At 43.2% G+C, this 12,835-nt stretch overlaps 1 protein-coding gene across 12 annotated transcripts in view; it reads right to left on the reverse strand.

Moving 5' to 3' along the window:
• The window catches only part of KCNMA1 (potassium calcium-activated channel subfamily M alpha 1), a 722,449-nt gene that overhangs the window by 88,744 nt on the left and 620,870 nt on the right, over positions 1 to 12,835 (reverse strand). For 11 of the 12 annotated variants that reach the window (XM_082719524.1, XM_082719523.1, XM_082719521.1 and 8 more), the window contains exon 19: positions 2,020 to 2,113. In XM_082719524.1, coding sequence (XP_082575650.1) covers positions 2,020 to 2,113 — 94 coding nt within the window. Of the gene's footprint in view, positions 1 to 2,019; positions 2,114 to 6,482; positions 6,737 to 12,835 lie in introns of those variants that run through there. The other variant, XM_082719515.1, reaches the window with a different exon arrangement.

Below are 12,835 nucleotides of genomic sequence, written 5' to 3' on the forward strand. Positions count from 1 at the left end.
TAGCTTTTTCTGCTTGTGGAAAAAAAGTCCCCCCAAGGCTACCTCAAACCATCACTTTCTATTGCACATAAAATGTAGCGTGTAACACTAAAGTATTTAATATATATGGTATAATATATCTACAGGAAAGGCATTTGTGTAGAAGTATGTTACCCTGGATTTGGTAATTTGATGTTTTGCTGAAGGCTACGACTTAAAAAAGCTTCCACCTCGTACAGAAGACCTGTCATCTTGGTACCCAAGAGCCAACAGAATAAAGAAGTACCCTTAAGCAGCAAAACTTTGACACAGCTTTGAAGCATATGAAAACAGTATAACGCCTCAGAATTATTATTACTCAAGATCAAAGAAATGAGCCATACTTTACATAGCAAACAGGGACAGGGAATTTGGCTCCAAAGGTTTCAGATTTTTCAGACTTCTCTTTATTTATTTATTTGCTTCTCTCTAAATTTAGGCAAAAGAAAGCGCCTGGGCTTTTCTCTACTTTAAATGGGTAAAACTATTAGCATTAGATAAGGCGATTACCTAAAGGTGAGGAAATAGGAAATGAATGTTAGCATGACAACTGCCATCATAAAAATGAGAAGCTTGGCAGTTGGTGCATTTTATTCCTCCTCATAAACTGTAAACAAGCATGTAAATCAGCAACACCCCAGCAAGACTGAGCGAAGGGGCAGGCAGAGGGCTGTTCGGGAAACATCTCCCAGGAAGAGATGATCCTAACGGAAAAGGACATGGGGCTGGGGGGGGGTCCTCCTGGAGCCTGTGTCCTCGACAGCAGGGAGAAGGATGGCCCCACCTGCAACCTAGAAGGGTGGTCATAGAGGGCCAGGGAGATACAAATGTGTGGAAACAGGGAAGAGCCGGGCGAGGGGCGGGGTGCGGGGAGCTGGTGGGGAGAAGAATGGACATAATTTAATGCCGGTAATCAAAGGGAGGAGAGCAGCCAATGTCCAAAGAGAGAGGGAAAGAGAGAGAGAAGAGACGAGAAGAAGAAAGAAGCATCAAGCATCAAGATGGCAGGTGCTTCCATGGCAGTAATGACTTAGGGATCACTCCCGTTTCATCACGGAGGTGCTAGAGTTAGGATGTTAGAGGAAATAAGCACTGGGATTGGCAGGTGAATCAAAAACAACCAGGGGATATGAAAGATAAAGAGGCCCTGAAGAGAAACCTGCAGAACTCTGTTGAAACTTGGTTTCATTTGCTATTTCCAAGAGGAAGCCACCATCAAGAAAGAAAGAAAAAGAAAGAAAGAAAGAAAGAAAGAAAGAAAGAAAGAAAAAAGGAGGGAGGGAGGAAAGAGAGGGAAAAAGGAAGGGATGGAGGGAGGAGGGAGGAGAGGAGGGAAGGGAGGTAGGGGGAGAGAGAGAGAGAAAGAGAGAGAAAGACTACACACACGCTCTATTTCATAATTAATATTGCTTTTAGCCTGAGCAGAACTGGATTACTTTTGAACTTTGCTTTGGCAAGTCCACAGATTATTAGACTTTTTTTATGAGTCAAAATCAATTAACAGAAATTTGATTTCAATCGACAGGATAAAAGGAAGGTAATCTTCAGGTTCATTTTTGATTGTGATGATACATCTCACATATGGCCTTAAGTACAGAAAACAGTCCTCGGAGGGACTCCAGCAGAAAGAGACTCGCCGGAGGCGAACTAACCACACGCATCCCTCTGATTGGTTGCCGGCGTCATTAGTGCCACTGCTGTTTAGGAACTACACATAGACAGGACATGGTGACAGCTAAGACTTTAAAGCCTATGTATTTTTCAAACAGCTTTTCAAACTGTTTTTCATGACAGAATTTTTTCAGCTCTATCATTAACTGCTGACAAGCTGACAGAATAAATACTCCAGCCTTTAAGAAGCCACCTAACGATGGGTCCCCTCCCCCGTCTCGTGCTTGCCTTGCCGGGGGAGGGGAGGCTCTGGGCCTGGGTGGGGTGGGGAGGGGGCCCAGAGGGGCGGCGAGGAGCCAGAAGGGTGCCCCGTGTGGCCCCTCCTCTTACCTCATCAGCTTGGGCGAGGAGCTCGGTGAGTTCCGCATGCCTCCATTCCGCTGCTTTTTTTTGGGGGACAGTGTTGATGGCTGCTCATCTTCAACTGGAAAGACAGGCAGCTCATGAGATTATGAACAGTTTGAGGGCAGACTGAGAGATACAGGCAAGATATCAAAGGACACACACTCACGGCTCAGTCACTCACTAGGAACTCATGGCTGGCTTTTAGGACCCAGTGACAAAGACCAAATGTGTTAGTCAAAGAGGCCAGCTTAGAAAAGGTGAAATGATCACCTCTTAGCACTCCAGCTTTTGAACATGCACTTGAAACAGACTACACCAGTTTGTAAGCGCCCTGCCGTAAGAGAGAAAAGAAATCATGATTTATCTGTATATAGAAAATATACATATATATATATACATGTGTGTGGAAACGCTCAATCATTATTCTTAGAGTTAATTGTAGTTACTTTGCTAAGTAATAGAATGGGTTTTTCCAAAACCACAATCAGAGATAAAGTTGTATGGGAAACGGCAGCAGAAGAGCAGCTGATCGTACAAATGAACCAACTTAGCAGGTGCCTCATCCGTGCACGCCAGAGGAAGAGCCTTGGAGAGGGGCAAGGATCTGAGGCCTTGACAGCCAAAGTTTCAATTGGGGAAGACTGGGAACATTGGTGCCTGCTGGCTCAAGGATCCCCAGCCAATCCTGGCTCTGTCCCTGCAGCTCCCTAGAGGGAGAGTGTGTGGGGGGCGTGCACATGGGATCCCTTCTCCACTCATTAAGACTGGGCTGTGAGGTTGGAGAACCAGGCTGCAGAAGAGCACCTGAATAAAAGGAGGAGGTTGCCACTGAGTGATATCTCTGATGATGTGGTTGGGGGGGAGGTGGGGCAGGGAGGGAGGGCAGCAGAGGGCGTTGGAAACCAAAGGCTGTTTTCCAAATGTCTAAACCACACAGATCGCTAAGCAATGTGAAGGTTCACTCACAAACAACACAGCACACTCTACTGCTTTTGCCCAAAGACACCCACTAATAAGCTTTATAGATGTATTAGCTCACATCATGCTTCTTTTTAAGAGAGCGGCTTGATAATTAGCAGATGCGCACCCAGCCCCTCACCCAAGGGCATCAGCGGCAAAATTCTAGCCCCGCTTTGCCCACCCCCACCCCCACCAATTCAGGCTAAAGCTGTAATGTCAAGAAGGAAAAATAGAGGGTCCTTGGATTCTTAGAGTTGACTGCAACACAGACTGGGAGGAAGCACCCTTGAAACCCGGAAAGCACGGCAGTAACCTTAAAGCTAAGAAGAGAAATATTAGCAGAGGTGACATCAAAAGAAGTTTGACATATGTTAATGGTGTAAGTCTTAGGTGGGGCGCGGGGGGTGGTGGGGTGGAATGCCATCTCTGCTACTTGACATTGCCGGGGAAGACCCATATCGGGGCATGCGTTATATGGTACTTCCTTGAAAACCCTAAATAAATGTAGTATATTACAATACATGGTTCCAAGGGATTTTAATAATCTAACTATCTCCCAAAGCTGCTTCAAAGTATGCCACTTGGTCCATTCCCCTATTCCATTCTTAGTCTGGGGTTGACTATATTCTGGCTGACACATGGAAAGGGAACAAGAAAGCAGTTTGAGGTGAGAGCGATTCCAGAAGCAATGAAGGCAAGAAAGCACCTACAAATGCCCACAGCCTACTCCCTCTACCAGCTGCTCCCTCGCCCCGTCCCATCCCCCCCTGAGGCCCAGGCTCGGGCTGCGACCCTATCAGTCACTTAGGGCTCCAGGCAGGAACTGAGTGGCTGGGGAGGATATCGCATCTTATCAGAAATGAGTATCCACAGCAAATCACACAGAGACTAAACAGCACTTAAAAGATTAAAGGAAATAAATACAAGCCACATAAATGGTATTGAAAAAAATCACTTAGAGTTGATACACATCTCTCGGCAAGCAAACAGGCACTCTGAGCTTGACCTGAATTCATCTTCCTTTCCCAGGATAGGGGGCCAGGCATCCCAGGTTAATAAGGGGGTAGAAAGGCAGTGAGTGACAGAGAAAGGGAGAGAAAGACCGAGAAAGAGGAGAGAAAGGGAGATAGGGAGAGAGGTGTGTGTATAAGTATACTTTTGCATTTTCCCCATGTAAGGATGGGGTAGAAAACCTTACATCGATTGCACCCATAATACAAGTTCAGCTTTTAATATGGACCCCTTGCAATTGCTGTCTTGTGTTCAGGGTGACCTAGACTAGTTGAGTCCCATGACAGACTAGAGAACATGTGGGCATGTGAGTGGGTCTAGCTGGGGTGAAAGACCTCTTTCTATCATACAGGCCTTCTTCTCTATCATAAAGGTCTTCTTATGGTTAGCATGACACACCCAGAAAGGTCTTTTACCCAACCTAGGCTACTGTTTATTTAAGGCCACCAGATGTTGCCATGGTTTTGTCTAACTTATTCAGTGGGTCCATTTCAGTATGAACAGAAGTCCCATTCATTGGCAGTTCTGTTGGATTCTTTTGCTTAACTATTGTCCCCCATTTGCACTGGACCTAAAATAAATAAGCCTCTTTGGTTAAGTGCCCATGATCCTCGCACATTGTCCGTTTGTTTACCTGCAGTGATCTTCACATGGAAGACATGTAAGTTAATACCTGTTACCCAGCTCCAGAGAGACACTTTGTTCTAGTGCTCAAGCTATGCCTCCTTCTAAGCAAGGAACCTATTTATTTTCATTGCAATTCAGAAAGATCATCCATCATAATCATATTGCATTTAAACCGGGATTTGTTCTCTTAAATGAAACTCATGTTCAAAGGTTTCCTTCTGCACTCACAGGCCTGGAAATGCAGATCTGTTCCGTGAAGAAATGGGGAGGGGGGCGTCTTCAGCTTAAATATATGAATGCTGTGTAATGGAGACCATTACATATGGCTTAGATCCCACGAGAGAAGCAGTGATAACTTCTTTCTCATAAGTAGGTTATAAACCATATTTAATTATTATCCTTTATATGGATTCTATCAATTTCTGCATATTTTAAGAAAGCAGATCTAGAAAAACTCTTAGTTAAGCTATAAAATATAATTTTCATTTCGTGGTGGCTTCTGTGACTACATGAAAGGAATAAAAACTAAATTAAAAGAGCGCCTGAAATTTACTTACTTTCATGAAAGACAAATGTATCGAAGTAATTGGCCACTACCTCATGCCAACGCACATTTACGGGCTCCTACTTCGCCTGCTTTTTGGCTAATTACCATACACCCCTGTCTCTGGCATTTTCACTCGCATCAGGCTGTGGAAGCAAGCGCACGACGATACGATCTTTGAAAGGAACCTGACTTACCGGCTTCTTTAAAACACAAACAAGTTCAGGAATCCAATGTGGAATTTTTATAGGAGCTGAACTCCATCCAGTCTCCAAGTGCTCATAAAATTCAAGGGCTTGTTTTTGCACATCCCTAAGTATAACACTTAATGTGCTGTTGTAACTTCCCAGCGCTCACTTGTCTAATAGGCTCTGAATCTAACAGTTTTACAGTTGGGGAAGACTCAGTGCTAGAAAAATGTCAGGCAAGTCTAATGAGGCTTCAGATCCCTTGGTTGGCGCTAGAGTTTAATTTAAAGTTACAATGATGTTTTAACATGTTTGCTTATACTTCACTAAAGAGGATTCATTATTTCAATGACATAACCTCCAGACAATGTTCTGGGAATTGATTTAAGATGTGGTGGTAATTCCAACAGCCTTAATGCAGAGTCGAACATCTGTAACAACATTTTACTCGACTTTTCATCGGCATTCTGTTTTCAAGCAAAAGCAAGGCAACATCCTCCAGAAACACTAGCCAGAGCTCTGGGCTTATTTCAAGATGATCATATATTTTACTGGATTTTTTTTTTTAAAGATATCCCTTTCTTTATTGGTCTCGCCAGCTTGCAAACTCTGTGTCGAGGTTACCAATGCCTCTTTGCAGGCCTTTCGAGTAAAATGGAGCAAGGATTCCAACTTTCAGCTTTTCCAGAGAGCCCAGCACTGCCGTGTGATGAGCCCGGCACTCAGGTCCAGGCTGAGGGCACACTCCCTCTTCTCCATTTCCTCCACAGGGTTTGGGGGGATGACGCCAAGGTGACACTTAAAGGTGAATTTGTTGGCCGGAGTTAAAAAACAGTTCAAAGCAAATAACCTCGGAAATGCAATAAAAGGCAAACAACCCATAAACATGAGGCGACTGGCTATCTCCATTACGTTATGAGTCACCACATCTGGAGAAACCCACATCTGCACACACTTAGCAGGTCATTAGTAATGTCATATTCACACTGGAATCACTCAGAGTGAGCGGCATGCAAAGTGGCTTGAGCGCAAAGGCATCTAGCTAACAGGGCTTCCGAAGAATGTCTTGAGCAAGCTGCTAGATTGGAGGCCGGTTTGTTTTAATTGTTATTTCTTGTCTGCTATGGCTTTTCTCTTTGGGATTTTGCTGCCCAACAAGCTGAATGAACGCATGCTGAAATTGACAACAGTACATCTGTCTTCTTCAACTGAGCTCAGCATGTTAAGATAAAACGCTGAAGGGTGCGGTTATTTAAAAGAGAGACGGGCTCCCGAACTCCTTCACCTGGCTCGGCCACAAGCCGAGGACCGTGAGTTGTGTCCTTGAACTCAAATGGGTCTTTGGGATAGCGCGATCTGGCTGCAACCTTGACTGCCAAACAATAACGAGAAAAGAAAACGGAAATGAATCCTTTGTGAAATTTTTCATTAGGGAAGTTCCAAATGAGTTTTATCATCGAATAGAATTATAGCTTTACGAAAAGGGGAGTTTCTTCCTCGCAGCTCAACTGCAGTTTTCTTTTACCCTGATGGCTTCTTGAAATTCTTTTTGCTGTGTTTTGTCATCAATGTCAGAAAGGATAATATGTCACAAAATAATCTTGTTTGTGCAATAATTTCCAAAAACCTACAGAATACCCTTCCCCTGTGACATACATAGACACCGAAAACTCAGTTTAGCAGCAAGACCAGACCCGTTATTTCCTGAAGTCTGATAAAATGCATCCTACTAAATAATCATTATATTCCGAGTCATCAATCCTCACTGTGAAAGTATCGTTTTCATCTCTAACAGCAGGCTGGGTCAGCTTGGTTGTGATTGCTGCCTAACTTGTGTTAAAAGCCATGGGTTTGCCACTCCTAAGAAAGGAGGTATAGCATCTCCTAGTATCATGAGTGATAAAAAAGGAAAGCGGTTGTGTGTTTTCCACCTTTCAGGATGACAATCTTGTTTCACCAAAACTGAAGGTAAGGAGAGAGGGTCACTTTGTCAGCCCAGGGATGTAACAGTGTGCTTCCTATTTTCTCTAGGTTTGCCAGGCTTTGTCCCCAAGAAAAATCCTATAAGTCACGGTAATACAGTCTTTTCCCAATATACAATTCACAACGGATAAGACTCCCTAGCTGACCCAACCTCTCTCTGATATGACAGAAACCCTGAGACTTTCACCAGGAAATCCAAGCTATCTAACTCTCAAGGTCTTAGAATGTAGCCACTAAAGAGCATGCCCTGGATGGGAACACAGAATGGCACCTGCTTTCCGGAGGGACTGTCTTGTCATCATAGACAACCAGAACCCCAGTTGCCTGTGACACAAACCAGATGGATGAGAAGATGCAGATGCTTCCAGAAGCAATGAAGGAAAACAACAAGAACAACACATGTCAGATAAATAATCCACACTGTGAGTTTGCTTTGGTAATTGCTAGAAAGGAACACTTGGCTATTGGTTCACGATGAGTCCCAGAAGTGGGCATGTCGTGTGCCCATCAGTGGGTGTGAGCAGAGAAGGAGGCTAGGACATGGTAAAGCAGGCACTGGAGCCAAGTTCTACACCTAGAGGGTCATGAGCAGCTCAGTATCAAAACATGGGGGAGTTGAAGTGTGTGATATTCTTGAGATGAGAGCTTCTGGTCTGAAAACCTTGGGATAACAGATATCCCCCAGCAGATCGGTGAACACTTTGCAGTATTATTGATAAGACCAATCAATAAGCCTATTTTTTTTGAAAGATCACGGAGAATATGAATACACAGATAATGAAAAGAGGAAGGATGCTGTCTCTCAAAAACGATGCCAACAATAATAACATCGCCAACACAGAACGCATGTAACTGTCTACAACTGAACGATACCTTTATCCTTTACATTATCAGGCAGGATAATTTCACAACTTCTAGCTGAGAAATAGGAAATAGGTTTATTTGGAAAACCTAGAGGATGTGGTTTGAAAATAACATTAGCTTGCCATTACATAACATGAGGATGGAAAGTCTCTGTATGTAGCCCTGTGGACCCGAGCCCAGGCTCAGGGGCAACTGTCCCCAGGTAGGCTGGCAGGGCAGGGAGGGGAGGTATGTTGCAGCTTTTTCATTTCTGGCTTTTGTAGAGCTAATAGGAGAAAGGGGAGGGAGACTTTAAGGAACAATAGGTTATGTAGAAGTTAATCACAGGGTGTATTTCTGGCTCTATTCACTGCCTGGGAAACCTGAATTGTGTAAGTTTGAGTCCATCAACACAGAGTAATGAAAGAATTCAGCTTCTACATGGGAGAGAGGAAAAAATACTACATAAATATACTAACAGAACCCACATGACCTGGACAGCAATGTTTCCTACGGAAACACTGCAGGCCTAATGGATCCTCTGAAAGCAAACAGGGCGGATTAGATGTTACCTATGGAAACCATGCTCCCCCCCTCCCATCTCAAACCATAAGCCTCACGTTCTATATGCATCCTCGTAGGAGTCCGACATTCATCAAGGTCCCCTGTATCTAGAATCTCAGCTCATATATCTTCACTAAAAACCTGACCTGCTCTAATAACTTGCCCAATGCTCTTCTTGGTACTGGGTAGAAAATTCCTTTTGGAGATCTGGTTGCCTTTGGCTCTCTCTCTCTCTTTTTTTTTTTCTTGGAACAGATTATTTCTGTCATCTCAAGGGCAAAGAAAAGTCTCAAGCAAAGACTAGATATTAGCTTCTCAGAGATGAGACACAAAGATAAACAATGGAATTCTAAGAACAAATACACAACTAACATAAGAAATGCGAGAATTTCCTTGAATTATTGCTATGAGTTTGGAGATTGGGAAAGCAGGCGAAGATGGAAGATAACTTTTACTTTGAATCCAACTGGGGAAAAAAAAAAAAACACACAGGAGTCCCACGAAGCACCCCTTCTCAACTTTCCTTCTCTCCCTGTTCTTTACTCTGACACCAATGAGATGCTAATGACTTTGAAGCCAAAAAGTTTATGTAGCAGACTCCTTTCTGTAGCTCTGGCATGTGCAGAACCTGTTTGTGGGGGATGGGTTTCAGAATAGGGATGAGCTTGTGAAACTCCTGGCACCAAGAGCTGCTTTCTTCCTCCTTTTATTTCCCAAGATCCTAGTCTGGAACATGCTTTTGTATAACTCCATACGGTAAAACTGTCTTTACATTTTTAAGTGGTTGGGTGAAAAAAATCTAAGAAGAAGAATATTTCATAACACACCAAAATGATAGAAAACTCAAATTGCAATGGCTATAAATAAAGTTTTATTAAAACATGGCCACAGTTGCTCAATTTACCTACTGTCTATGACCGCTCTCACTGTACAACCGAGTTGAGTCATTGCAATTGAGACCCAGGGGGTCTGCAAAGCCCGAGGTATTTACTACCTGGCCCCTGATAGAGAAAGCCTGCTGACCTCCGCTCTCATTTATCTTCTCACATTTTCCTAGCCATCCAGTTATCGAAAAGGACAATGTTTTTCCCCATCTACCAAGACGGCCAAACAACAAAAGAAAACACGTGGAGCCCACATTAAGTACACAGATCTGGGGAAGCTGGGAGGGGCCGAGGTAGCTTAGTGATCCGACTATCCCTGCCATCCAACCCGCCAGGGGTCCGGCAGGTCCCCTGGCATTTGGGGAAACCAGTCAGGTGAGTTTCCCATCTTCCAACTCAAGTGATGTCCAATTTGTCTCCCGCACGCTTTGAGAATCAAGGCCAACCCCATCGACCAGGAGCAATTCCTGGAAGCTGTCAGTGCGCGCCGCAAGTCCACCCTGAGAGAGCCCGCACAAGACAACAGATTAACCATTAGACTAGATATGTTGAAAATATACAGCTTCAACCTTTCCCCAGCTAGCTCACAGCGATATATAGATGATTATTTCAACCGTCAGCTGCCGCACAGATTTAAACCCCTGCGCAATAACTCCTGGATTCATCTGCCCCTTGTCAAACTCGCACGGCTTTAGTTGGAGGATACATGGTGTGGCAGTTTCACTGTGAATCCAGAATGATCCAGACGGCTGCTGTCTCTTTGTTAACAGGAAGCCAAACTGATGAGTTTGTAATGCATTTCTTATCAAAGGTAGTCTCGGAAAGGAAAATGCGCCCCATCAGTTCGGTTAGAATTTCACATATAGTAGATTAGGGGCTTAATCAGAACATCTCTGTTATTTTCACGAGGAAATAGATAACTCTGCACCCACCCCATTAAAATCACTTTATGCTGATGAATTATGTATTTATAAATTTATAATTACCTTTGATTTTCCCCTTCCTTCAGTATACTTAATAAAATCATCAGCGAGAGCCCAGAAAACAATGGCGCTTCGTAGATACGAGCATGCTAATATATTTTAAGTTAATGTCGATCTTTTTGAGCTGTGTGTCTGAAATGATCATAGCAAATACAGGGATTGTAATTTTTGACTCCTATGTTTAACAAAGACAAAATGGACTGTAATAGAGTATATGGAGCCTGTAAAAGAACTCTTCCTCTAATATGGTTTATGATCAAATAGATTTGGATTTACCACTGGATAGATCAGGTTCCTCTAAAATGTACCAAGAATGCATGACTGTGCACTACCGAACACAGTTCCTGGCACGTGGAAAGTGCTGTCAATTTTTTGTTGTGCTTATCAATATGGAAATGCCAGCATTAAAGTCACTATTTGTCCTGTCTTTATTTAAAATTCTGACATTTTATGCATCGTTTTTGGTTTTTTGGGTTTGTTTTTTTTTTTGCATTTTGATTTTACAAAATTTTTCATGAAACTCTCCCTTGACTCCTGAGATTTTTAGTGTCCCCTTAAATGTGGAGCCCAAGGCAAGTGCCTCCCTCTCCTTACTCAAGCCCTGGCCATGCCCTGCCCATTTCTCCGGAGTGTTCTCAAGAACCTGCTGGTTCTGCCACCCTGCCTGTCATTACAGAGATGTTAGCTTATATATCTCCCTTGTTCAGAAGTGGGCAAAGCAAATATAAAACAAGAGTTATTCTTTTGATCACTTCATGCTGTTTGCATGAGATTGTTAAGGAAGACCCTTGCAGGAAAGGTTTCCTTGTGGATTTACAAATTGTCAGACAACCAAAGGAGTGGAGAAAAGATCGTGCTGCCTCAGGAATCTGAGATTTGCCACCTGCCCGGGGTGAGAAACAGAACAGAGAGAAGGGGTCAGGTCTCTCATGGACTTAATTTCACACTTCACATCAAATTCTCCTGGTTAACACAATGTTGATTTACATTTTCACTTTGGGGTAAAAGTTTTTATTTGCTTATATGTTTTGATTCAGATGTTACCTTCCTTCTCTTTTTGTTTTTCCTCCCCTGAAATGACTTCAAGCAAATATGACTGGCACGAAATGTCCACATTTCATTTCCATTTTCACGTTACTGTTTACATCTTAAAAATTAATGTTTGCTGCAATAATTCTATTTGAAGACCCACCTACTGTCAATTGTGGGTACATAAAATTGTTTTCTAAACCGTAAGATGTTATGCAGGTGAGGACCACCATTATTATTAATATCATTAATATTACTTGTTCATCCATAAACAGCATATCTTCCATTGAGCCGGTTGTGTCAAGAGCCACCTAGAATTCTAATATGTATTCCAGATGGTTGCACTGATATTTTCTCTGAAACTCAGATAAAGGTAAAATGCATGGGTTTTTAGTGCAAGCTAGGTACACTCCATGGCCTGATGAAAAATGTTCTGCCAGTACACTTTAGAAATACTGTATGTTTTTAACCTTGGGAGGTAAGGACCAGTCTGGATTGTGATTTTACACTAAACACAGCATTTAGTATATTTCTTAAGGGCATAGTCACCTTCTAAATATGCTCTTGAACTATAAAATCATTATCTGCATTCTACTATAATTTATCCTCAGACATATCCTGTGCAACATTTTAAAAATGCTAGTGCATGGTAGGCCCCTTTCTGGTCAACACAGACAACAAGGTATAGAAGGCAGGAGGAGGGTTGGAAGGGTTTTAAAGATATTCTGGTCTCATTCTCTTTGGGCTAAAGGCTGCACTAATATGCAGACCCAGAGCCAGGGCCGGGGTCCAGGGCTGCCGACTTCTAATCCAGACCAGTTGCGGTTAGACTTCTGGTCATCGGAGTAGCAGGAGGATACAAGTTTCTAGTCAGGCCACCTGCCTAAGTCCCCACCTCTGACCTTCACTAGAGCTCTGATCTCAGACAATTTATTCAACACCTTAATGTCACAAGATCTGCTGTTATCCCTGCTGAACACATGTGGACAGTGGGATGTGGGGATGTTGGGGGGCTAAAAGAAATAATCAGGGGCCACATGCTGACAGCCTGAGGACCAAATATGGCCCCGACATGCTCTGCTTGGCACCATTCTGCTCCTCTAAGGGATTTTTGGGTATAGGGCAATCTTTAAGTTTGAAGCTTGTCCATAAAATTACGTACTACTAACTTCTGTTTGAAAAATC

Source organism: Mustela nivalis (genome assembly GCF_964662115.1).
Source record: "Mustela nivalis genome assembly, chromosome: 2".
NCBI classification, from domain to species: Eukaryota; Metazoa; Chordata; class Mammalia; order Carnivora; family Mustelidae; genus Mustela; species Mustela nivalis.